At 31.7% G+C, this 24,922-nt stretch overlaps 1 protein-coding gene across 1 annotated transcript in view; it reads right to left on the reverse strand.

Moving 5' to 3' along the window:
* The window catches only part of LOC145259181 (ATP-binding cassette sub-family D member 3-like), an 88,921-nt gene extending 74,938 nt beyond the window's left edge, over positions 1–13,983 (reverse strand). Inside the window, exons 1-2 of the mRNA XM_080116952.1 lie at positions 13,818–13,983; positions 3,767–3,800 (exon numbers count right to left, since the gene is read on the reverse strand). Coding sequence (XP_079973078.1) covers positions 3,767–3,800; positions 13,818–13,924 — 141 coding nt within the window. The 5' untranslated portion in view covers positions 13,925–13,983. The remainder of the gene's footprint in view (positions 1–3,766; positions 3,801–13,817) is intronic.
* Positions 13,984–24,922: the final 10,939 nt, after the last annotated feature.

Here is a 24,922-nt window from a genome sequence, read left to right on the forward strand (position 1 = left end):
GTGACAATAATATTCCATTTGTGTTCCACCACAACCACCGAGATATAGAAGGTCTGTTAACTGAAAAATGCCTGCAGGCAATGTAGGTAAGATTTGTCAAACTATCACTGTCGATACAGTAATATTTTTAACATATGAGGGCATTTGTAAAAAGATTTAAAACATGTTAAAAAAGAAAATAAAAAGAACCCAATTCGATTGATAATGAAACTGAACTTTATTCAATATAAAATATAAATATTATCTATGTAAAATTACGTAATTTTAAAGCAATATACAATCTAATAATAAAACTGAATTATGTATTTAGGGAACAAACAATTAAAGAGATATATTAAACACAAATATTTCTTGGCCTTCGGGACAAGATCACAGTATAGTATCTGTTTTCATGCTACACTTAACCTTTTCTGTCCTCGGTCGGTGGAGGAGAAATCTTTCATGACAGATTATTTTTGTTCCTATCTAGAGTGCCCCTTATTGGGAAGCTGGATTTTTCCCACAAGATTATATGTTGAAATAACTATTACTTTAAAGTAATAGTTATTTAAATATTTCAACTTATAATCTTGTGAAATACAGAAATTATATTTAAAGTTCTGGTTTTCTGTTTTTTGGGGTTCGTTTTACTATATAGATTCGAAAAAGTTTTCAAAAAACAAATATATAACAAATAAATGTTATCAAAGGCAAGATAAGTCACTTTTCTGCATAACCGAATAAGTTTTTAGTGTTTTTATTTAATGTAAAATGTTTATTCGGCTCGAAAATCATAGTGTTTATCGATATATTTGAAAAAGACAAACGGCGGCGAGCTCACTGTTCAATACATTACTTTTGGGAAAATGAGTTCATACTAAAAAACGATACAAAATAATGTTAGAAACACACTCAATTATATGTCAGCCTATGTCACAGTAACATATATTGAGTGATTATATTTCAACCATACGTTATCCATGATAACGTATGATATTCAACAAAGTAGCACTTATGTTGAAAAAGAGGCTCCAGTATGTGCATCACTATAAAAACTTAAAAATTAGTGTCAAATATTCTAATTTTATAGAAGTAATTGAATTAGGCAAGCAGTAAACATTCTAAAATAAAACTCAACATTATTAAAAATGCATCATAAGATAAAAGAAACTGTGTCCAAAAAAGATAAAAATTCTACCATTGTGTCTGTCGACTAAAGATGAAAGCCTTGAAAACAATGCAATTGTTTTGATATGATTAGCCATTAAACAAATTGCAATTACAAAAATGTTGATATTGTATTGTTATTTCAGACAGATTCGAGTATTGACAGAAGACTTAAGACCATCAATTAAGGTTATTGATATGACAGCAGAATGGGTAAGTCAGGACGGACGAGAGTGAATGTAGAGGTGTCAACTTACAGAAGAGAACAAGTAATCAAACAGGCTCTGACAGAATAGAACAACATGGCTTTCCACACTTATTAAAAGATCTGGAAGGAATTTTTATGAATTTTAAGTTTTTATAAATGCTGAAAGAGAAAAATTTACTTTCAAAGACAAGTCATAATTAAGTGAAGCAAAATTATATTTTTATTATTTGGATTAGTTGAATGACTGTTTTCATCTTGAGTGTTATTCTCAACGTTTCGGCCAATGTAACTTTCTTCAGGTGTAGCTTGTTAAACTCGGGAATATATAGTAATAAGTAGAGATCTATAGTCGTAAGTAGTAAAATTGTATATCTAAAAGCAACAATAGGTTTAAAGTGCACAGAATTTATACTCAAAATTATCTGTAAGGACCTGTGGCGTAATGGATAAAGTACTAGGTTAAATTCAGTGACACTCTTCTGGAGGTTGAATATCCAATACTCAGTGTGGGTGACACTAAAAATACAACTGTAAATTACTTAAGACTTCTACCCGGTCATGAGTTATGGAACGAGAGCATGCTACTCCCATGGATTAAATAAAGGGTTCCATTCGAAATTCCATGCAGATTCCCAAGATCGACAAGATACATCTGAAGAAGGCCAGAGGTTACATTGGCCGAAACATTGTGCAAATAGCATTCAACATAAGACAAGTAGTTTGAAAAATTCAAATACAAATGATCAATTCTCAACTCAATAATTCTAAAACAAAATTTTATATTGAAGTGAAACTGTGCCAGTGAGGGTTAAGTATGTGTGTTGCATGCATAAAAATGATATGAAAATGATTTGATAGATGGATACTGCAAATTTTAAAGACAAGCTTAAATCTGATGATCTCAGAGGAAGACTAAACCTGAACAGTATAAAATGATGTGTAGAACAGGATAGTTTATTGGTTTGATCACATTGAATGAATGGATGAAGGTGTTTTGGTTAGTAGATGTAAGACAGTTAAGGTAGTAAGGTGTTCACAGGGGAATGCTAAGAAAAACATAAGAAATGATAAAGATGAATTTGAGAGAAAAAGTGATGAAGATTTGGCCAGAGATGTCCAGAAGCCGTCCAACACAAGTCTTATTTTACATAAAACAGATGTTAAACTGAATGATATAATGAACTATATTAAAAAATTTGCAGGGCTCATGTCTTAGAGTTGTCCAGGAAAATTGAAGTAACCAAAATTTGCAACTCCTAAAAGTAAATGGACTCAAAAGACCCTTTATCCAAAATGCTAAGCATTTATCTATGATATAAAAATATTTGTAAATAAAATTATGAGTTATATTAAAATGTAAACAATCATTGAATAAAAATAGTTTATTCATGAGATGTCCTTTTGTAAAACAATATGCAAATTAGTTAAAACTTACAATGTTAATCATATACACATATCACGTGTATATTAGAAAATTGTTATTCTTTTATTCTCAATATAAATTTCACATTTTAATCTAGCTGTCAGAGCAACAAATAGTTTGACTTTATTATTATATTAAAGCTGAATAAATCAACGTTTGTTTCTTGTGATGCATTTTTAATAATGTTGATTTCTTGTATATTTTAAACATAAAAGTATATGCTAAAATGTTTTTTGGGGTTTGGACATGGAGTTACATTTGAAAAAAAAACTTTCAAGTTTTAATTGCTCTAATTAATCAAATAAATCTTCAAGTGACCTATTTTACTTTTTTACAAAAATTCTGTGTTACTTTTTTCCTCTCTCACTATGTTATTTGACACTCCCCTCTGCCCTTTTATTATTCTCTATTACTGAACTTCTGTCACTCTTTCTATGCTTATTAACAGTCAAAAGTTATAAAGAAAGGAAAAAATAAAAAGATTGGAATAGTCCATTATGAACAAAAGGGAATATCTACATGGACTATTTAACTAATAAAAGGGGAGAGGAAAGAAGAGAAGAGAATCATGGCATGTACAATACAAAACAAAAATAGAAATAAAAAGTTACAAAGCATTTTATATGGAGAAAGTTATATTAAGTTTCTCCATATAACATGCTTTGTAACTTTTGGCATATTGACAAGAGAGGTGGAAAAAAAGCAAAAGAGAAAAAAGTAACTTCTATAGTCAAAGGAAACAGAATTAACAGAAAGACTAAAGTTAGAAAAGCATGTTATATGAAAAATATTACGAGAGAGGGCGACAAAGAGTAGAATGAGACTAACTTTGGACATTTTTTATATTTAACTGGTTATGGAAACTCACTTTTTTTTTATTGAAAAAAAGTGAAAATAAAATAATTTCAGCTCAAAAGTTGAGTCAACAGTTCACATTTTTTTTTCTATTAAATATACTGATGTCTTTAGGACAAAATTTAATAACATACCTGTGGAATAACCACTTGAATTTCATCATTGCGTCTGAAAGTAAATTTCACAAAATTAAAAAAGTAGATTCTAAATAAAACAAAATATAATTAAAACATTGTTTTAATGAATCGAAATGTGACAAAACAAAGAAAAATTTTTATTGAAAAAACATGACATTAGAAAGAATATTAGAAATGAAGTTTAAAAAAAAACAAAAAAAATAATAAAATATTCAACACAGGAAACTTAAAGTATGTTTAGTTTTAAACTGTCAGACCTATTTTATAAATCTAAGGTTACAACAAAATTAGGCTCTGCTTTGATCACATTATATCTACATTAAGAAAATCATACAAGTTCACGTTTTTTTTTTGCTCCAACGTAACTTTGAAAATTACTTAATTTTTTTATTTTTATTTTACTAATTTTTTATCTAAATAAAACAATAGTAATAGTGAAAAGTAAAACAAAATTTTTTATAAAATCCACATTTTGAGCTTCATTAATTTTTATCTCTTTGACACTATGTAGCCATCATGATGCGATTTAAAAAGGAAAAAATGTCAAAGTAAAAATTCCTGAGCAATGTCAGGTAGCCACAGCCAGTAATTACTAAAAACGAGGGGCCTGATCATCATATCCATTTTATCAGTTTTACATGCCAGCATATATTGGACGGTTTTTAGAAATTGACTTCTAAACTAATCTATATCTGTCCAGATTTTTATTTATCCCTTTTATTCTCAAATCCACCCTTACCACTTCCTCCCATGTGTTCCTTGGTCTTCTCCTGTCAACTGACCCTGTTACCTCAACTGTTCTACATCTAACCCAAACATTTTCATCTATTCTTTCATTGTGACTAAAGCCTCCTGCTCTGCACACATCTTCCTATACTGTTCAGATTTAAACTTCCTTTCAACTCATCAGATCTAAGACTTTCTTTAAGAATCATATTACATATCCATCGTATCATTCTCATATCATTTCTCTTCATGTCCCACATTGCTGACCAGGTTTCACTTCCAATACATCATATAAAATAGAATTTTGTTTCTGAACGTTTGAAATGAGGATGGATTATTTGGATTGTTCAGACTACTATGTGCTATCTCATATCATTTCCCACCATGCAACAAATCCTCAATCACCACTGTCTAGGTTACACAAGTTAGTTTCTTTCAATGATAATGTAACAATTTTTTTTTTAAATAAACAGTTGTTAATAGAACATATCTAGAACATTTAGACAACACAATTAAAAATTTTTTAAAATATTAGTAGTTTATGTTTGAGAACATGTCTATGATTAATAGAAAAATGTCTGAACATATTTTCAAGTAGTTACAAATAACATCACAGTTTCCAATATTGTATCTAACAGATGCAAATACAGATACAAGTTGAACATTAATTATATAATCTATATATAAGCTTATTCACATATATTATTACCTTCAATGTCTATTTAATACAAAGTGATTGCCTGATTACCAAAAATTAAGTCTGAAAATAATTGAAAATTAACAGGTGTTGCTAATGGTTAAAAGAAAAATTGAACTTGACCTATTTTAAAACAAAGTGTACCAAAAACTGAATTCTGTTGTCAACTTATATATGTGAGCCAGTGAGGGTTAAGGATAAAAACTTACACTTTTCATTCTTTTTATTTTAATGTGATTTTAATATATACTAGCGGGACCTGTGGAAATTCCACAGGGGACTCATTCATATGTAATATATTGATGTTGGCATTCTCTAGATGTTCAGTGTAAACATAGACTCTCTGATGTTGCTGTAGATTTTTTGTTAAAACTGCAAAAGTATTTGTCTAAGTTAGCACGAACGCCCGGTAAAACCCGGTCGTAATGTATGCTTAAATATGATATTTTAATTCTTGCAGATTTCATATATATTATTATAGAGTTAATGTTTTATCGATTTTTATGTTATAAAGTTGCAATTTCAAAAATAAAAAAATATATCTCCATATGACTTAAGTGCATTAGCTTGAATCGAAACCGAAATAAAAACATATATATATATATAAACTTGAGTTTCTTTTATCCATAATCGAAACCAAAACCAAAACTTATGAAGAATTTTGATAAAATTATTTATAAAAAAATAGATGATTTAAGTGCCATCTATAGTCGAAACTGAAACCAAAACTTATGAAGAATTCTTGGTAAAATTATTTATGACAAGAAATAGAACATAAACGACCCAGATGTAAGCATGACACACAAAAGACCACACACGCTATCGTATTAATAGATAGATGTAATTGACGCTGTTTTACAATAGTTCACTGTGTAGAGGGAGACAACTCTCTTTTACTAAAAGATTTGTTCATTTTTTTCATCTCATAATTTAGGATGTTCAATCTAACAATATTTTTTATTAAATCAAAACATTAAAAAAAGAAAGCTGCGATGATTTTGTTTAATGTAACAAAGTTGATAACATTGATAATACAAAATGTAGTCTGTATGCGACTATTAAGAGAAAACCAACAAACCAACGATAGTTTCATTCAATGAAAACATTTAACAAAGAAGCTTTGACAACTTTTTTTTTTTTTAATTAAAAAGTAAATGTTATGGTAAGATTTAAAAAAAAAAAAAAATAGTCTTTAACCTAAAAAAAAATACAAAAAACGAAACTCTTTAATAAAACAAGAATAAAACTTTTACAGTTGTGTTTACAATTCCTCTACAACTATTGTTGCATTTTCATTTTTTGTAATGTTAAAAACTAAATGTTGATGTTGTTAATATTATAAGTTTTGTTACAGCTTTAAAAAATTTTTATTCAATTTATTTGGTTAAAAAAACAAATTAATTCTATTACTTTCTATCTAGAAACTGGCAAACAAAATTGAATTATAGCTGGATCTTTAATCAAACAGTTTGTTTATGCCATTAAATAATTAACTATTTATGTACTTTTATGGCTTCTTCAATTTTATAAACAGCCCTTCACAGGAGCTAATTAAAGGCCAACTTGTGAGAAAACGGGCAGTAGGATTCAAGTTGAATAGAAAGGAACAAATATTTAGGATTATCCTCCCATCACCATTTTATACAACATAAACATTATTACTAACATTTTACATATTAAAATATAAGCGATTTCTATGAGATAATATTGATTGGACAGTGAACAGCAATTCCTAAATCAGGACACTTATTGGTGGTACCTTTTGTAACTATGTCACAAAAGTAAAACATCCCTGACAAACGTTTTTGAATCATTTTTCAATTAATGTGTTTTATGTTTCTTTTATATCGTAAATATTGGAATTTTTTTGTTTTACAATATATCATGCATCATGCTGCTTTTTTGTTGACACTGTTTGCGTGCATAATACTCTTATGGAGCTAGGAATAAGCGTAGCAAATCAGAAAGAGAAGCAGGAGCACAAAGGAGGTATAAGGTTTGATTCCGACTTCCAAAATATCCGATCGATTCCTTAAAGTCTTCCAACATTCAGAAATAAAAAAAATCTGACTCTTCAAATTTTTATGAGTCTGACTCATTCAAATAAGTTCAAGGCATCCTGTATCAAAGCAGTTCATCCACGCTGATCAGCAGCTGAATTCTTGGCATTCTTCAGCTATTCTCGGTTTCATCAATAATTACCAAAAAATGTTGAAACCAACTACCAGTTTCATATGTCTTCAATTTTCCGCCTTTTTGGTTCCACTAGTCTATGGGTGTGATTGGTTGGTTTGGTTGTTTTTGTTTGGTTTATAGTATATAAACCCTTTTGGGGTTATTTAATACCGAATTCAATAATTTCTTTATATCTACAAATATTTATTCATGGTGTTTGGTTTAGTTTTAAAGAAGAAAAATGCTTTTATTTTTGACTTTGCAAAACATGATTGAGTTTTGCAAAGAAAAAAAAAAAATAACATCAATTTTTGGAGCATTTTTGGTCAGGATGCCAGTATTGTTATATTGTGAAATACAAGATCTCCATCGAGCCTAGAACAATATGTAAACAAAACACAGATTGTATCAACATGAGCAAAGACATCCAAACACCAGGAGCAGCCACTGATATGACAACGTCAATATGTAAGTGACAATGGCACTGGTCTGTGCTTATCTATGATATTCAATTGACTGCTAATGATGCATTAAGTTGTCAGAAATTATGCTTTTTGTACCCATCCTTCCACTGAATATACAGTTCGTTATAGCAAAGAATTATTGGGCAAAGGAAATAGCTACACTAAGAAAAAGAAGGTCAGAAAAATCTTGACAGATGAGATACAAAAATGTGATAAAATTTCTATAAAAGAACTACAAGTGACAAACTTAATTTAAATTTCATTCACAATCACACCAAGTTTAAATGGAAACACACGAACGTGGACTCTGGGATACGAATATTCCCTCACAACAAGGATAATCGTAACATTGCAACACAACTACAACAGCAAAATGTTTCCTCTGATCGCAGCACAAACTGCTGCTCTCAACTACGTCCGCATGCGCAATATATAAAAGTATGCGTCATCAGCTGTCATCAGCTGTTGGTGGTAGAGTGTCCGAACGACTCATATGTATTACTCTCTCTCTCTTCTAACAGCAGCAGCTAGTACGAACGTCTTTGCCTTCTGTTTGTCTGACAGCAGCAGACAACTAACAAGAATGTCTTCGCCCTTTCTTTTTCATAACATAAGAAGCCATTTGCTCAATGTTGGCAACAAAACTTTTCTATTCCTTCTTCACATAAACTTTCTTATCAACAAGAGGCAATCAGTCACTCTGTAATAAAAAGAACATCATTAATACATGGAGTAGCCAAAGTAGACCTGGGAGAAATGATAATTAAGAGGCAACTCCACATTCCACACAGTTTCCAAATGAGGTCTCACCCAATTTGGAGACTCTTAAGATCATAACCAAGACCAGGTGTGATTGGGACCTCAAACTTATGAATGAATTCCTCCTCAGAGCATTGAAGAATTTCAAACCTGAAAAGTCTCTTTTACAGAAGTCTCTGCAAAAAAAAAAAAAAAAAAAAAAAAAAGTAGAATTCTACAAAGAAGTGGAGCACTCAAATCTCTGATCTATAAAAACTAAAACCATCACATCAAACCATAGATCATCACCAGCAAGCAAATAAGGCATCATGCTAAAACAAATCATACTTTTCCATGAAGGCTTGATTTCAGTTGCAAAACTAACATCCCTGCTGTTTTGCCATGCCAGTATGAATCTCAATCACCTGACTCCACAAAGGTCCAATTCTTTCTCAATAGGAGCCATAGCAACATGACAGTCTCAGAGCTATTCCATAATATGGTTCTAGTGTAAATGCAGAGGGTGACAGAATCAGGATATATCGTTGCCTAGTCGTTTTTACTTCTGCAGGTGATGAGCAATGGCAAATCCAATACGAAACAACAAATCAATGGAGTGAAAGTGACAAAGTTTAAAGCAGTTTTAGAACTTTAAAACGATACAGGTCTGTGCAAAAAAAAATTCTTGCGCTTGGCAAGTTATTGGTGGCATATTTTATCTGTTTTCGGTTTCTTGCATATTAATTATATGGCATGAATGCCCATGCATTGAGAGAAATATGAGAATGATACAATGGATGTATAGTGTGAATTTTTAAGACAGGTTTATATCTGATGACCTGGACAGTATAGAGAGGTGTGTGTAGAACAGGAGACTTCATTGGTTTGACACATCGAGAGAAAGGATGAGAGTTCTTGGGTTAGTAGATGTAGAACAGTTGAGGTAACAGGTCCAGTTCAGAGGAGAAGGCCAAGGAAAAACTGAGAGAAAGTGATAAGGATGGATCTGAAAGGGGGACAAATGAACATCCGGCTAGACATAAATTAGTTTGGAAGTCAATTTCTAAAAACCATCCAACACATTCCAGCATGTAAAACAGACGTTAAACCAAATATTATGACAGTGGCAGAGAGCTCAGCCAACCCCCACTTAGGTGTGTAAATTCGTTCCCCACATACAAGAACAAGCACCCATAATTTATCATAATTAAAAAAAAAAATTAAATTCATTTTTCAAGTATATTTTAATGAACAGTTTTTTTATTGCAGTTTTTTTATTATTATTATAATTAACTAAGTTTACATTCCACAATAGAAAATTGAAAAAAAAAAGATGAGAAAAAATATTAGATCAGATTACTTCAGAGGCATTTTGTTTTATAAACTTGTTGACGATCGTTAACTATTTCCGACAGAAAAACAAGGGTTAATAGAAACAAATAATTTACGAAAGACAAGTTACTTTTCTACTTAGCTGCAAATTTTTGTTTGTTTTAAAGCGTTTTATTATTTTTCATCGATGCCTTCAGAATCTTATAAAATCAACGTATTCAAAATGGGGCAGGATTTTACTCGAAGTGAAGCCTCGATGTTGATGTAACAATTCAAAAATCGAAAATTACATAAAAGTACACTGTACCAGACGGGTGCACACTGCACAAGACATAGAAGGCAACGAGAGAAAAAAATGTAAATAAAGCGCTTTAACATTCTTTAAACACACAAAATATTAAGTAAAGACATTTTTCTTGTCTTTGGTAACAGTTATTTTTTATGTAATTTTTTATTTTTATTTATTATTATTATTTTTTTTTTTGACACTTCTTTCAATCGTCAACTTATTTTTCCCCATAAAAATAAAATATCTACAAAACAATGATCGAAATGACTAAATATCAAATCGAAGACACAGGGTATGTTCAGTTAGTTTGTGAGTTTATTTAACATATTAATTGTTTTCGTTTTATTTTTTTGCTTAGCGTTCACAAAAAAAAAAAAAAAAAAAAAAAAAAAATTTTAACGTCATTTCTCTACTTCAAAGTATGCAAGAAATTTGAGTGAATTTTTTTTTAAAGGAGAGAAAGAAAGAGAATGAAAAAAGGTGAAAGGTCAAAAACTGTGACGTAATGTCGGTGGGTGAGTGGGAGCGTGTCTGCAATTTATTCGCAAAAAACATCATCCGAACGACTAACGAGAGCTCGATTTTTAATGTAATTGAAATAATGCATTTGAATTCAATTTAGGACTTTTCCTAACTTTAATTCACTTTTCTCACACTAAGCATATATTTTAAGATTTTCGCGTTACATCATTAAAAGAAGATCGTATTAAAATCATACATAGTAAGCTAAAAAGAAAGAAAGAAAAGCTGCTATTCTTATGGCGATCACAAACAAATCAAAATCTATAATCTAGTATTTGTAATGATGTTAAAATTTAAAAAGAACTTTGTTATAAAGTGCAAATTTAATCTCCAAAATTAAAATTAACATGGAGTGCAACATTTCATGGAACTTTACAACCGTTTCCATTCATTCATTTCGTTTCTTACAATTCTGCAATCAAAAACTTACCGCACAAAATTTGGTGCTTGTGCACTTTTGCCACCACGCTATTTTTAAATAGTTTTTTTTCAGGTTAAATTCAAACTTCACGATATCTTTTTTATTATTATTATTAAATTGTTAGGTGGAAGTACAGAATAGTTACAAAACATGTTAAGAAAGGTTTTCAAAATAACGTTATTATTTCAGCACGGTGGCAAAAATGCACAAGTACCGTAAATTTATACACACACATGTGCGAGTTTAATACTATATTTCATACGTTTGTCCGCGGTTAGTGAAGGAGAAATTCTTTTAGACTGATACCATTTTTGCCTCAATCGAAAGTGCTCTTTTTGGGGAGCTGGATTTTAAACCTACTTTGCGTCTAACTGCCCTTTTGGGAAATCAAATAAATTGGTACTGTAATTTTCTAACATGCGTTTGTTTTATTTACAGTGAAAATTAATTTCGACATTTTTTTTTTTTTTTATTGAAATCATGATTGGTAAAATTTCCATGATTTAAAAATAATACTGAACAAATATTAGGTATTTTAGAGCGACTTTTACCCCCGGCATCAAAGCCACAAAATCTACGGTAAATTTATACAAACACCGTGACAGCGAATTAACCCTAACCCTAATCCTAACCCTAAACCCTAACCCTGTCACGGTGTTTGTATAATAATACCAAATCTACACCATTTCTGAAATGGCCTTTTCTCGTTGAATGAGGAGGAGAGGAGTACTTCTAATCACCCGAGGCGCCTTTACCGGAGAATGCCGATGGGATTGCCCTAGGCATTTTTTTTGCAGCCCGATGTGATTTTCCTCTTGGGCGCTGACTCGTTAATCCCATTTTCCGACCATAGTGTCAAAGCTTTCTGTCGTGGGAGAGATAAATAATTAATAAAATTTATTCATAAATTAATGTTTGCATTAAAATTTCATATCGAGTTTAACTTACTCCAGCCAATTAGAGCAAACAAAAGATATGAAATTTGAATGTAAAAAATAATTAATGCAATAATGTATAGACGAATCATTAGCGAGTCAACAACTAAACTTTTTTTTTTTTATTTATTAAAGTATTTGTCCCTATTTACTTGCCTCCCTATGATGGCAGAGTTTGTCCACGACCACCGAGATATCTCTTGGTAGTCGTGGTTTGTCACACGACCGGTTTCTAATGTGGGCAAAATCAGTCGAGAATGATTCCTCCTTCACTGACCAAGGACAGAAAAAAATCAAGTTTACAATTTATTATTAACCAAAAGGTCAATTCATTTACTTAACTAAAAAAAAATTATAACTTGGACATTATGCCCGGTTTGATTTTCGGGAATGAGGAGGAGGGGGGGTCATTCTTTTTTATCATTTTATTACACAGTTGTTTATGAATTATTCCGGTGGAGATGGTTATGCTTTAATTTAAAATGTAGGGTATACTGGGGCATTAGGCATCACCCTTTTTTATCGATTCCAGAAAAATGCGATTATACCCAATTTTCCGTAAAAATTACTTTTAATTAAAAATAAATTTCTACTCGATGATTTTTCGTAATTTTTGGATATATTACTATTTTCAGCATGATAAGTACGTAATATTGTTTTTGCTTAAAACACATTTTAAAAAATTGATCTGTCGATGGCATCTTCTTAAATCATCCTAATTATTTCTGGCTGAGAACGCATACCGGCAACTGAAAATTAAGGCGATGATGGCACTTGTGCATTTTGAACTCTCCGGAAAATTAAGTTTTTATTTTATGAGAGTCCTAGGTTTTGTGATATTTATAATTAGTATTCAGACCCAATTCAGTATATGGACTAAAACGGAACTTATTTACTATTTATTTTTAGGTGCTAGTGCACTTACTGATCCGCGCTATTTTTTTAAATCGTATTTCCAAGTTTAAAGTTTTATTATATGTTGATAGAATAGTTACAAAGAACCCTCCTCTCCTCATGTTAAGAACGGCTTTTTAAATAATAACGTTATTATTTTAGGACGGATCAATAAATGCACTAGTACCTATTTTTATTCTATTTTTTTTATTTTTAATAATTAGTGTCCCTTCTCGTCAGAATAGAGTTAAACAATGTCATTTTTGATATGGGTGGAAAAATTACAATCGTTTCTCATTCACTGGTCGAAAACAGCCAAGATGAAAGATAATATCAGAACAGAAACAGCATTTTATTCAGAGTAAACGTTGTGTGATCCATTAGCTTGAATATCATAAACCTCATACCTGGACGGTGGCTGAAGGAAGACACGCCCTTAAAAAAAAATGGATCATAAATTGTGATAACTAAAACTGACACAAAAATGCTGAAAATAAATATTTTATATTCTTACATAAAAAAATGTCAATTTGACAGTGAAATAATTTTTATGCATGATTTTTCTAAAATGCCGGTTTTTTTTTTCTTTCATTAAAAAAGAAAAGATTGGAATTGAGAGCGAAGAGAAATTTAAATAATTCAACTATCTCGATAAAATAAAAGTATTTTCGAAGTTTTTGTTTCATTTTAGCATTAAAACAAATACTTGCACTACAAAAACATAACTTTAATTGATTATGAATACAGGTAACAACAAAAACATCTACGAAACAAAACCCTTCGACTGAATATGCAAATATAGACTTGAAAAGATAGAAAAAGAGGAATGCAAACTATTTAAATAAACAATCTTACTTATGTATCCTCTGAGATAACTTTCGATACAGCAAAACTAATGCTATTCCCGAAGTAGTAATAATAGCCGAAGAACGCGGCGTCAATTTGCTTATGACGGGGGCCATGACAGGAGCTCCGGTGTAATAATAAAAATGTCCCTTATAAGAAAGAAAGAAACACAGGCTTTAGGTCATAAGTTCCGGTTCTTTCTTTCTCTCTCTCTCTCTCTCTCTCTCTCTCTCTAGAGAGAGAGAGAGAGAGAGAGAGAGAGAAATTTAAATTTTTATTTTCTCTTAATTTTTAGATATTTTGATTTCTAATTTATTTTATTATAATTCTTTTCTAACTTTTAATTTTATTTAATTTTGATTTTTAAATAAAATAAAATTTGAAAAAAATTTGCCCGTTTTAACGTGCTACAAAGTATTGATATTTTTGTTTAAATTAACTCATTCTTTTTGTATAGGAAAATATCTATTATGATATTAAACGTTTCTTTCCCTAAAGCTGTATACTTTAATAACACAAAATGCTTGAGAAAAGATACCTTAATTTTGGGATTGAGTTATGTTTGAAAAAATTCTGTTTATTAAAACAGAATTTAATAAGCCATAACTTAAGTCGACAAGTCACCCCTCTATCTCTTTACCTATGTTTTTCTCTTGCACCAATATTAGTTTATATTCATTCAACCACTCTGTAATATTTCTTAGTTTCTGTAAGCATAAACAGAAAGAGTGACTTCCTCATTTTCCAATGTTGCCCGATGGAGTTTTTTGGCTCGATGTTTGGGCAGTGCCTATGCAATGCTTAGGCAGCACCAGCACCACTACTCCAGTCAACAGGGTGATTGGTCTTATAACTAAGAAAGAAGACACAGACAAGAAGTAATGGTAATGGCAAAGAACAGAGGACACATGCAGATGATCAGCCATAAAAATAGATGCTGTATTTATTGCACCATATGTACAAGACGAAATTAGAACTTGAGGAAGTCGATTGTTGATGTCTCTGGAAGTAAGAAAGCTGGAACAACAGGAAATTATGTACCTGGATAGCTGGATAAACAGGAATTAAGACAGTAGGAAAAGCTAGAAATGAGGGAGCTGGAACCTGAACAGCAAGAAGGGCATTCCTCGAATCTGCACAGGGGATGAGGAAACACGAGGCCAACATGGACTTTCCTGAGGCGTCATTTTTTTTTTTTTACTCTTTTTCACTTGGAACATAAGAAGCTACTATTTGGAATAGTGTCTAACAGGGAACTTTTTGCTGCTTATCAGGTTAGTCGGGGGTATGTAGGTTGAGGGGGCACAAGTGCTATGAGTTCAGCAGAACACATTCCATTAAAAACAGGCACAATAGATTCCATTGTTGCAATGGCAGAGAGGTTGGAGCTTGGCCGACAGTGCAGGAACTATTAGATTTGAGACTTTTGGGATTCTTCCTGGTGTGAGTAATTTTCTAGCATGATAGAAGGAACCCACCTCCTTTGCAGCAGCCTTGGCAATGTCCTCAATGCATTTGTTCCAATTCATGTTACCTGTGAATGTTAAACCAAATAAGTTTGAAAGATGGGATCTCAGGTGTGTTATTTATCATGGCAATCATTGGCTGAGAAAGTTTTCTTGTAATTGTTCAAGGAAAGAAGCTTAGTCTTAGTAGTATTAAATGTCACCATTTATGGACCCATTTCATTACAGAACTGTTTTGGATACGTGTACATTTGTTATTCCTCAATGTTTATTATAAAGCGTGATGTCATGTCATCAGCAAATATACCCATCTCAACCGCAATTTTATCTGGGAGATCATTTATGAATATCAGGAATAATAACGGTCCAAGATCGTCAGCTGGGGCACACCTGCATTAATATCATCTTGTTTAGACATACAGTCATTGGGAACAACGGAAGTTTTCTTTTGTCTAGGAAGGATCTGATTATGTTGAGTATTCGTCCAGAAATACCATAGGATTTAATTTTTGTGAGAAACCCTTCATGTTAGACCTTCTGGCAAATCATGTGTTATCCTGTTTGACAACCCCAACATTGCAGTTTGTGTGCCGTGGATTTCTTTCTTTTTTTTTTTCATCTTCACTTCTTGTTCTGCACGTGTTGTTGTCTCTCGCATATTTGCAACTGCCGAGAAGGTGCACTGGCTCACAAATATAAAAAAATAAAATAAAAGAAGAGAAACAAAAGAAAACACAAATTCCGACATTTTGGTAAATATTAGTTGCATTCTGGATGTAGGTGTGACACTATCAATCTTCGGAGCAATAAGGTTCACATCTACATCTACTATCATGGCTATGTTCATCAGTCGGTTGATCAATTCATTTCCCTATCTCACAAACTGTCATCACCTGTCACACCAAAGACTGTCCCCAACCATTGTAAAAACTGTTGCAAAACCCACTTACTTCTAAAATTAATTTTTCAATATATTGTCCAATCACTTATTCGGTCTTTTATGTCCAGCCCTGCCACAACTCTACTAACAATCCCATTCAGCTTCCTTGGTCTACCCTAGTAAACAACTTCTTTTCCATCGTTCTGCTAATAAACCCATTTCCTATCATTTTGTTCTAACAATAAATTTATTTCTTCTTACGTCTCTGAATTTTTGAGATGAGGATTGGTTATTCGTATTATTTGGATTTTTCGGCCTACTGTTCTCATCTTGAACATCATTTTCACAACATTTCGGTCGATGTAACCCCCAACCTTCCTCAGGTGTATCTTGTCAAACTCAGGAATGTTTCTATCGAACTCATGAATTTGGACAGGATTTCGAATGGGACACTTTCCGTAAGAACCCGTGGCACAGTGATTAGAGTACTTGTAAAAATCAAGTGTAAAAATGCGATTCTCTTGAAGGTTAAAGGTTCAATTCTCAGTGTGGGCAGCTGAAAAATACAATTGCGAATTGCTTAGGACATCTATCCAGTTATGCCTGATGGAACATGAGCATGCTACTCTCACAGAGTAAATAAAAGGTTCCGTTCAAAACGCCATCCAAATTTTTGAGTTCGACAGCAACATTCCTGAGTTTAACAAGATACACCTGAAGAAGGTCGGAGCTTAGAGTGACCGAAACGTTGTGAAAATGACACTCAAGATGAGAATAGTATAGCAGTCTGAAAAATCCTAATAATACAAATTATTTCTTTGTCTTTTGTTATACATCATTTTCTCTTTCTCCTCCAATTCCCAACACTTGAAGAGGGGGTGATGCCGATAGTATCACACAGAAATATTATAGGATTTAATTTTTATGAGAAACCCTTCATGCGAGACCTTATCAAAGGCTGCAGCTCTAACTCCCCTGCCTTATCCAGTGCATGGTATACACATTCTGAGATGATATCTGCAGTAGAACAGATTTGCTCAAATCCATACTGTTGGTGAGAAAGAAGGTTAGCATTTACCTATTTTTCCGAATAATCGCTCAAAAATCGAAAATTAAACATGATTTTCCTATGAATCGAATGCTGACGAAAGTCATTTAGCAGCAAAAACGCCCATGGACCTACCGATGAGAAATATAAGAATGAAAACCCCATATTGGAATCCTTCAACCAAGTTATAGAAACTTAAAATCTAAAAAAAAAATAATTAATAAAACCTGAAGCAAAAAAATAAAACCTAAATAACTAAAATAAAATAAAACTAATATTGAAACAGATTAGTAAATGTGTCAACAAATTCACCGTTCTCGCACAACTATTTTATATCTAGAAATGTAAACAAAAAATAAAAAAAGAAGGAAGGAAGGAAGGAAAGGGGACGGATAGAGAGTAGTTGTAGTAGTAGTAGTAGTAGTAGTAGTCTTAGCCTTACTACAATTGTTCTTATGTTTGTCAACGGGTTAAAGTTGTTTAGTTGTAAGAAAATAGCGACAGTATAGTTGTAATAAAGAATAGTTGCAAAACACCCCCACTCTTCTCTTCCCATGTTAAATAATAATTTCAAAATAATAACGTTAATATTTCAGTGTGCAGGTCACAATCTGCACAAGAAGCGATTTGTGTTCATTTGTTTACATTGTTATGGGTTAATGTTTATACACGCATGCGCAACCGGATGTCATAAACCGGAAAGTGGGTTACATCACTCGTTACAAAGTCATTTGAGTTTTATAATGATATAGATTAAAAAGAGCATATAAGCGTTTTCTTTCAGGTCAGAGAAAATCACGGCATGACTACTCAATAAAACATAATTATTTCAATTTGAAATACTGATTTTTAGGATTTTTACATAGCTATTTCTAAACTTTGTAGAGAGAGAGATGTCAGACTCACTATTTTGTAGTAGTAGTAGTAGTAGTAGTAGTATTGCCATACCTTTACCTATCAGCTTGCAAAGTGCATTGATTCCATTAATACTTCTTTAGCCTCTTAGCCGTTGGTCAACAGAGAAAATCCAAAAAGCATTGAAGAAAGACATCCCTTCTCTCTCTCTCCTATCCCTGTCCACTGGACGCTCCAGCACTGACTATCTTCGGCTGAAGATAACTGCTGGCTGACCTTTGACAGTACTTTTAATTCTTCATTTTCATAAATCAGACATTGTCCAACTTTCTGCCACTAAAATAAAACCTTTCGGTGTTGTACTATGTTTACAATTAATATATAGAGGTGCATCGCACATCTCTAAAGGCATTGTTGCATAGATATCCATCATCTTTCTGATCATGTTAGATATGAAGAAAACGGGTTTTAAGTTTTAGTTAAAACTAGCTGGGGAGAGGGGAGGGGTGTCCGACGTTGCTTGGTCGTAAAATACGGTTAAATAAAAACATTTAAAAAAAAAAACGGGATTTGGGTGCCATCAGCAAAGTTTTTTAAGCAAAAAAGAAAAAAAATTTTTTTTTCAAAATGCAGCATGGTAAATGCGAATTCGTTAAAGTTAAGTTTGTAAGCAAACACATTATTGATTGGACCACGATGACAGATGTTATGACGTTGCAAATTTAGCTCTTTAAAACGAAACAACGAATTGACAGTTCACACATGCATGATTTACAAACGTCGAAACCAAAGTTTTTCCTGATTCTCCCTTCAAACAAAATGACATTTCTACATGAAATAATTAATGAATTAAAAAAATTTTTTTGATATTATGTGTCTGAGGGATTGCTCTTTCTAATAGTTCAAGGTTCATGCCACTTCGATGCGGATGACAAAAATTTTTAGCAGACATACAAACACAAACACATTAACACACAGACGACTGAGAGTTATATAATAGAAAGCTAACTTTTTCCTTTACATTTCAAACTAATTGATCGCCCCGACAAAAAGGGGGTAGACCTGTAAATTCACCCTTGTCTGTTCATTCGTTCGTCTGTCCACACTTTTCTCAATAACTACACCTTGGAATTTTTGCACAAACATTAAACATGATATGAGTAAAAAAATAACAGAATGGATTTTCCAGGAAAACTCTGGTTGCCCTCCTAGAGGTGCCTTTCGGGTTAAAATGGCTAAAATTGACACTTTTGTGCTTATTAAAAAAAAATTGATGCCTTGGATTTTTATAAAACTTTCTGAAATGTTGTAACTAACTGATTTCTATATAATTTTGTTTGTCTATACTTCATGATAACTCTTGGGTGTGCCCCAGGGGTTCTTTTAGGGCTAATAAAAACACTCCATTTTTGGTACTATTTTATCATATTTGTCCAAAGCTTTCTGTGTATGTCTATTTAGCAGATTTGCATGGTGCTTAACTTAAATTTAAATATTTTAAGGCCTTGGGGACTTTTGGAGCTAAACGGTGGGGGAGGGAGGCAAATAATGAACTTCGTCATTTCTTTTATTGCATGGTCCAGAACTCAAATTTACATATGTTAAGGCCTAAAACTTGTTCATTTTTATCAGAATTTGACGTCCCCTGGGGACTTTTGAGGCTAAGTAGGGGGGGGGCAGTGCTGAACTTAGTCATTTTTGTATGCCTCATTCACTGTGCACTCATGAGGAACCCTGCATGCTTCACTTGCTTAATTCATTTTAATCAATGCAACAAACATGGCCTGGAAAAAGTTTTGAAGAACAGAACAGCAAAATATATTGAGTCTGTAAACATGCATGTATTACACAAATAAGATTAAGTTAAGGTCTTTTATTCTGCCTCTTAGCAAGAGGCGAGAAAGGGATATGACATCTTGTAAACATGATACTAAAAATATGACTTTATAAATCATGGGAAAAGGTTTTGGCTAAAAATCTTATCCCACGTAAAAATGTTCTGGATTCATTGCTAATAGAATGAGAAGAATCTACACCTGCAAATTAAATAAAGGTGTCAATTCGACATTCATTCATGGGTTAAACATGAAGATTCCCAAGTTGGACTAGAAGGCTCTCAAGTTCGACAAGATACACCTGAAGAAGGTCAAAGGTTACATCAGTTGAAGCACGAGAATAACATACAAGATGAGAATAATAAGCTAAATAATAGATATTATCAATCTATAAAATTAAAAAAAAATCATATAAATAACTGTTTTAAATCTAAAGTTATTATAATTCTACTCCCATCTGAACAAAGTACAAGATGATAACTATTTGGAAATACTAGGTGTTGAATGAATTTAGGGATGTGGTTTTGTATAATGCCTCAGGGAGCTGAATGCTCCTGTCTTACACAGTTCCAGATCACATATGTAGCACGTTAGCTTCCCTCGGCTATTCCAGATCATTACTGTACAGGGTGTTACATACATCAAGTAACACGAGTTATCTCCCCTTGACTGGGATTACTCCCACCATCCCCATTGCCTGCAACCTCCCACCACAGAATCACGTGGTATATCGCAGTAGCAAAAACTAATACTCCTTATTTAGTGTTAATAAAGATTTTGTTCTGTTCACACGTGTCTCTCTCTTCTCTCCATGTTATCGCTAACCCTTTATTAATACTGGCCACATAAAACAACACAGGGGATAGACAGAGCCATGATTGAGGCTTTTGAATTGAAAGCCATGTTTAATTATAGAACAGTTTTCGATGGATATATATAAGTCCTGGAGATGAAAAAGAGTTTTCGGTGGGTCGCTGATCTATATAAGTCTTAAACTTTAAAAGTTTCCAGACATAGAGTAAAGATCTTTCTTATGTGGACACTAAAACTTATGTGCGGGAATTCTAAAAGATGCAATATTTTTATGGACCAATTCCAATTTCTGATTGTTTGCTAGTGGAACATGGCTCCATTTGATTGGTCAGTTCCTTATCGCCAGTATCTATAAGTAGAACCATCCAATTATCATAATTATATCAAAAATATTGCAACAAAGGCAATTACTCTAAGAGAATGAAAACTAATGAAAAACAAAACCGGATTGAAAAAGTCAGTCATGTAAGGCAATCTTCTAGCCTTCTTCACCTTCTTCCAATTTGTCATGAGCCAGCGCGGAAGTAGTAAGATTTATAAAACTGTCATGAAAATGCTCATGTTAGTGCACAGTCTGGTCTAACCTGATGCAGCAAAATATAATAAAAATAAAAATAAATCTGCACTTCAAATATTTTTAAAAAATAAGAAACGGATAGTATTAATGATGAACAAACTTGTAAACGTGATGATTGGAGCTTGCTGGTTTTAACAAAGATTACCAAGCTGGACTAGAAGGTTCTCAAGTTTGACAAGATCCACCTGAAGAAGGTCAACGGTTACGTTAACTAAAGCATGAGAATAACATATAAGATTTTTTGCGTGTGTTTCAACAAATCAACTTAATTTCAAGATAATAAATCTTACAATCAGTTTCCACACTTTAAGAGTATACAGGTCGGTAAAAAATTAATTCGATTACGTAAAAGTTTGCCATTAATCTGCAAAGTTGAAGAGAAAGAACAAAGGAATACTAAAAGAACATTGTAAAAGTGGAAATAGTTTATTCACTAGTTTCAAGTGACAATGCGACTGTAAGAAGGTTACGTCATATGTTGTTCTCTTCACACAAATTGTTTTGCCTCCCCCCCAAAACAATGAAAGCATGAATTTCAATGAGTCCAAAATAAATCCAAATGTGTGAAATGGGTAGTTGTGTGGTATAGTTAACAGACGAGAAATAAAAAAAAAAAATTAAAAATAAATAAAAAATTAGAAAAAAAAACACAACAAATAATTTTCACCAAATGCATTAAAATTTCATTTTTTAGTGACTTGTATACTTTAAATCTTCTGAAACTGTTAAAAATTTTTTTTAATTTCAAAATTAGATTTTGTTGAAAGTTCTCTCTTTGGTCACACAAGAATCAAAATAGTTGCTTGATCTTGTTGTTGGTTGGTAGTGGTTCATTCCTTAAAAAATAAGTAAAAAAAAAAATGACTTGCCTCACCATTTACTTTAAGCCTGAGAGGAAGCTCCTCTGGATATAGGGTTAGTGGTAGACTAAGTCTTTTTTTTTTTTTTTTTTTTTTTTTTAATTATTAGCTTTTAATTTTAAGTCTAAAATTATCCAAAGCTAAGCAACCACCTCCAAAAATTTGATGCCATCTTTGATTTTTTTGTGTGTTTCAAGAAGTCAACTTAATTCTAAAGATAATAAATCTTACAATCAGTTTCCATACTTTAAAAATATACAGGTCGGTAAAAAAAAAATTAAATTTTAATGCATTTAATGAAAGTTATGAGTTCAACAATTTCTCGATTGTTAACAATACTTCAAGATTATGTTGAAATGAACACTTTTTTTGGTTAACTTTGTATTTGAAATGAGGCTGATAAAAGCTACTTGACTGATAAAATGTAAGACTGAAAAGATAAGGTGAATATTTCAAAATTAGACATAAAAAATCTGATGAATTACTTGGTTGACATTACATACATATATTATTGTTGCTGAACTCCAAAATTATTTGAAAAAAAAAAAAAAAGAAAGAAAAAAACCCTGTTTATTCACAATATTTATTGCTTATCACAGATAAACTATTTGGACTTTTTGTTTCATTGACTTTTTTTTTTTTTTTTACAAGGAGATTACTTTCCTCCTCCCTGCTACCTCTGTCTCACAGAAGACATGTTGTGAGTTTATTTCTGCTCTATTGCTCTTTTCACTGCAGAACCTCAATCTTTAGTCACCCCCCCCCCCACTGTAAAACATTTTTATCAAATACTCGTCTATTTACAACCACTGACAATAATTTCCCTTAGTCTACCTATACCTAAAACTTAATGAAAATTTAATTGGCAAAGTTTTATTCATAGAATTACTTGCCTGCAGAACACAATAACATGGGGCTACTTCTCAGCTGAATATAGCATGGACGTTTTCAAGTCTAATGTAAACAAATTGTTATTGTCCCACTCTCTTAGATAAACCAATTTCCACTATTAGCGATCATCACAGTGTTGTCTCGCTGGCTACTTAACACTCATTAACCTTTACCGTCATAAAATTCATTTTAGAGACAATATCTCAGCAACTGTAAATCTTTCACCCATTTATCAAAGGCATAGATTCTCAAACTAGTTTAATTGAAAAGCTAATGTTTAGAGTCACACAATATAAACTATTAAACAAGTTTTCAATTGTCTAAAAGAAATAAACTCTAATCTATAAAGTTAAAGTCACTCTTTTTTTTTTTTTTTTCATTTATTTGTCATTGATAACTTTCTTTCTACAAAATCAATATTCAATTCTGGTTCATCATTTTTCCTTGTGAATCTTTCCAAAATGTTGTCAAGAAGAATAAAAAGATAATTCGATTTAATTTCTCCTTTTGCTCAAGTCAGAATTATTTTCAAATGACCATTATCTTAAAAAACAAGGAATACAACTCAGTACGCATTCATAGTTACTTATTTGAATGAAATAAATAGAAGACAAGTAGCTGGAACTCGCAAAAAATTGACAATAAAGGAAATTCATTTTCATTTAAAAAATACAGTTTATTTTCATTGGATGACAATTATATTTTGTCTAATATATACAGCAAAGCAAGTTTCTTTATTGTTTCTTTGTCATCGATAGCTTTCTTCCTACAAAATCAATATTTGATTTTGATTCAACAGTTTTCCTTGTGGATCGTTTCAGCATGTTGTTAAAATTAATAAAATGGATTTTGATTTAATTAACTCTAGAAAATATTTTGTTTCGATAAAAATTATTTTGATCTGGCTGTCATCTTAAAAAATATAGGCATGTAATCCTCTATTCGTTCATACAGGTTAACTTCCTTTGATTAGAGGAATAATATTATGCAAAAAAAATCCCAACTTTTTTTCTCCAAAATATTTATTTTTTTATTGAAATCAAATGGGAAGTATGGCTAAATACAAAGTTCTGTTCCTATTTTTTTTTCAAGATGGCAGTCATTTGAAAAAATAATTTGGACCTAGAAAAAGTATTTTCTGAAATAAATTTTTTTTTTAATTGCAAGCACTAATGGGCAGCACCGGGTTGGAACAGCTAGCATTCAATAAAATGATTTAGAAATGCCTACTAATAATTTCAATATTAGCAGTCAGAGAAATCAGGAATAAATCATATCTCTCCTTAAAAAAAAAAAAAATTATCTCAGCTAAAGAAAATCTTACTTACAAAAAGCATGGAAAGATTGATAACAAACATACACTTAATTTTTACTATCAATTGATATTTTCTTATAGTGGGCATTCATTCTTATCCCTACAATTATACTCATTACTTATTGTTATCCTTTGTATTATTAGTAGGGCTATGACAACAGCACATTCTTTTCCTGGCTCAGGTATACATCCATTGATATCTTATATGTTTTTATATAGAGTGATGTGATTCTCGGTTGATCAATTGTGTCTGTGCCGTATATTAGTCCACGCACAAAAGAGCAGGACACAAAATGTTTTAAATAATAATAGAATAACAATAACAAAGACTTTCGCTGGTGAAGACTACTATTGACCATAACCAGTTATACATTCCTTTTGAAATTTTCATCTCTATTTTTCTTGTTATGTACTGAATATTTGTTAATGAAACCTATATGAAATATGTTCCTTATTAAATTTTAAAGATTTTCTATTCTGAAAGAAGTTTTACAAAACTTCATCTAAAAAGTCATTTTAAAGTTTTTGTTAAAAAAAAATTCAGATTTTCTCATTATTCAGGCCTGTATTATAA

The sequence above is a fragment of the Euprymna scolopes genome, chromosome 3 (genome assembly GCF_053919585.1).
Source record: "Euprymna scolopes isolate OS-2025 chromosome 3, ASM5391958v1, whole genome shotgun sequence".
Lineage (NCBI taxonomy): Eukaryota > Metazoa > Mollusca > Cephalopoda > Sepiida > Sepiolidae > Euprymna > Euprymna scolopes.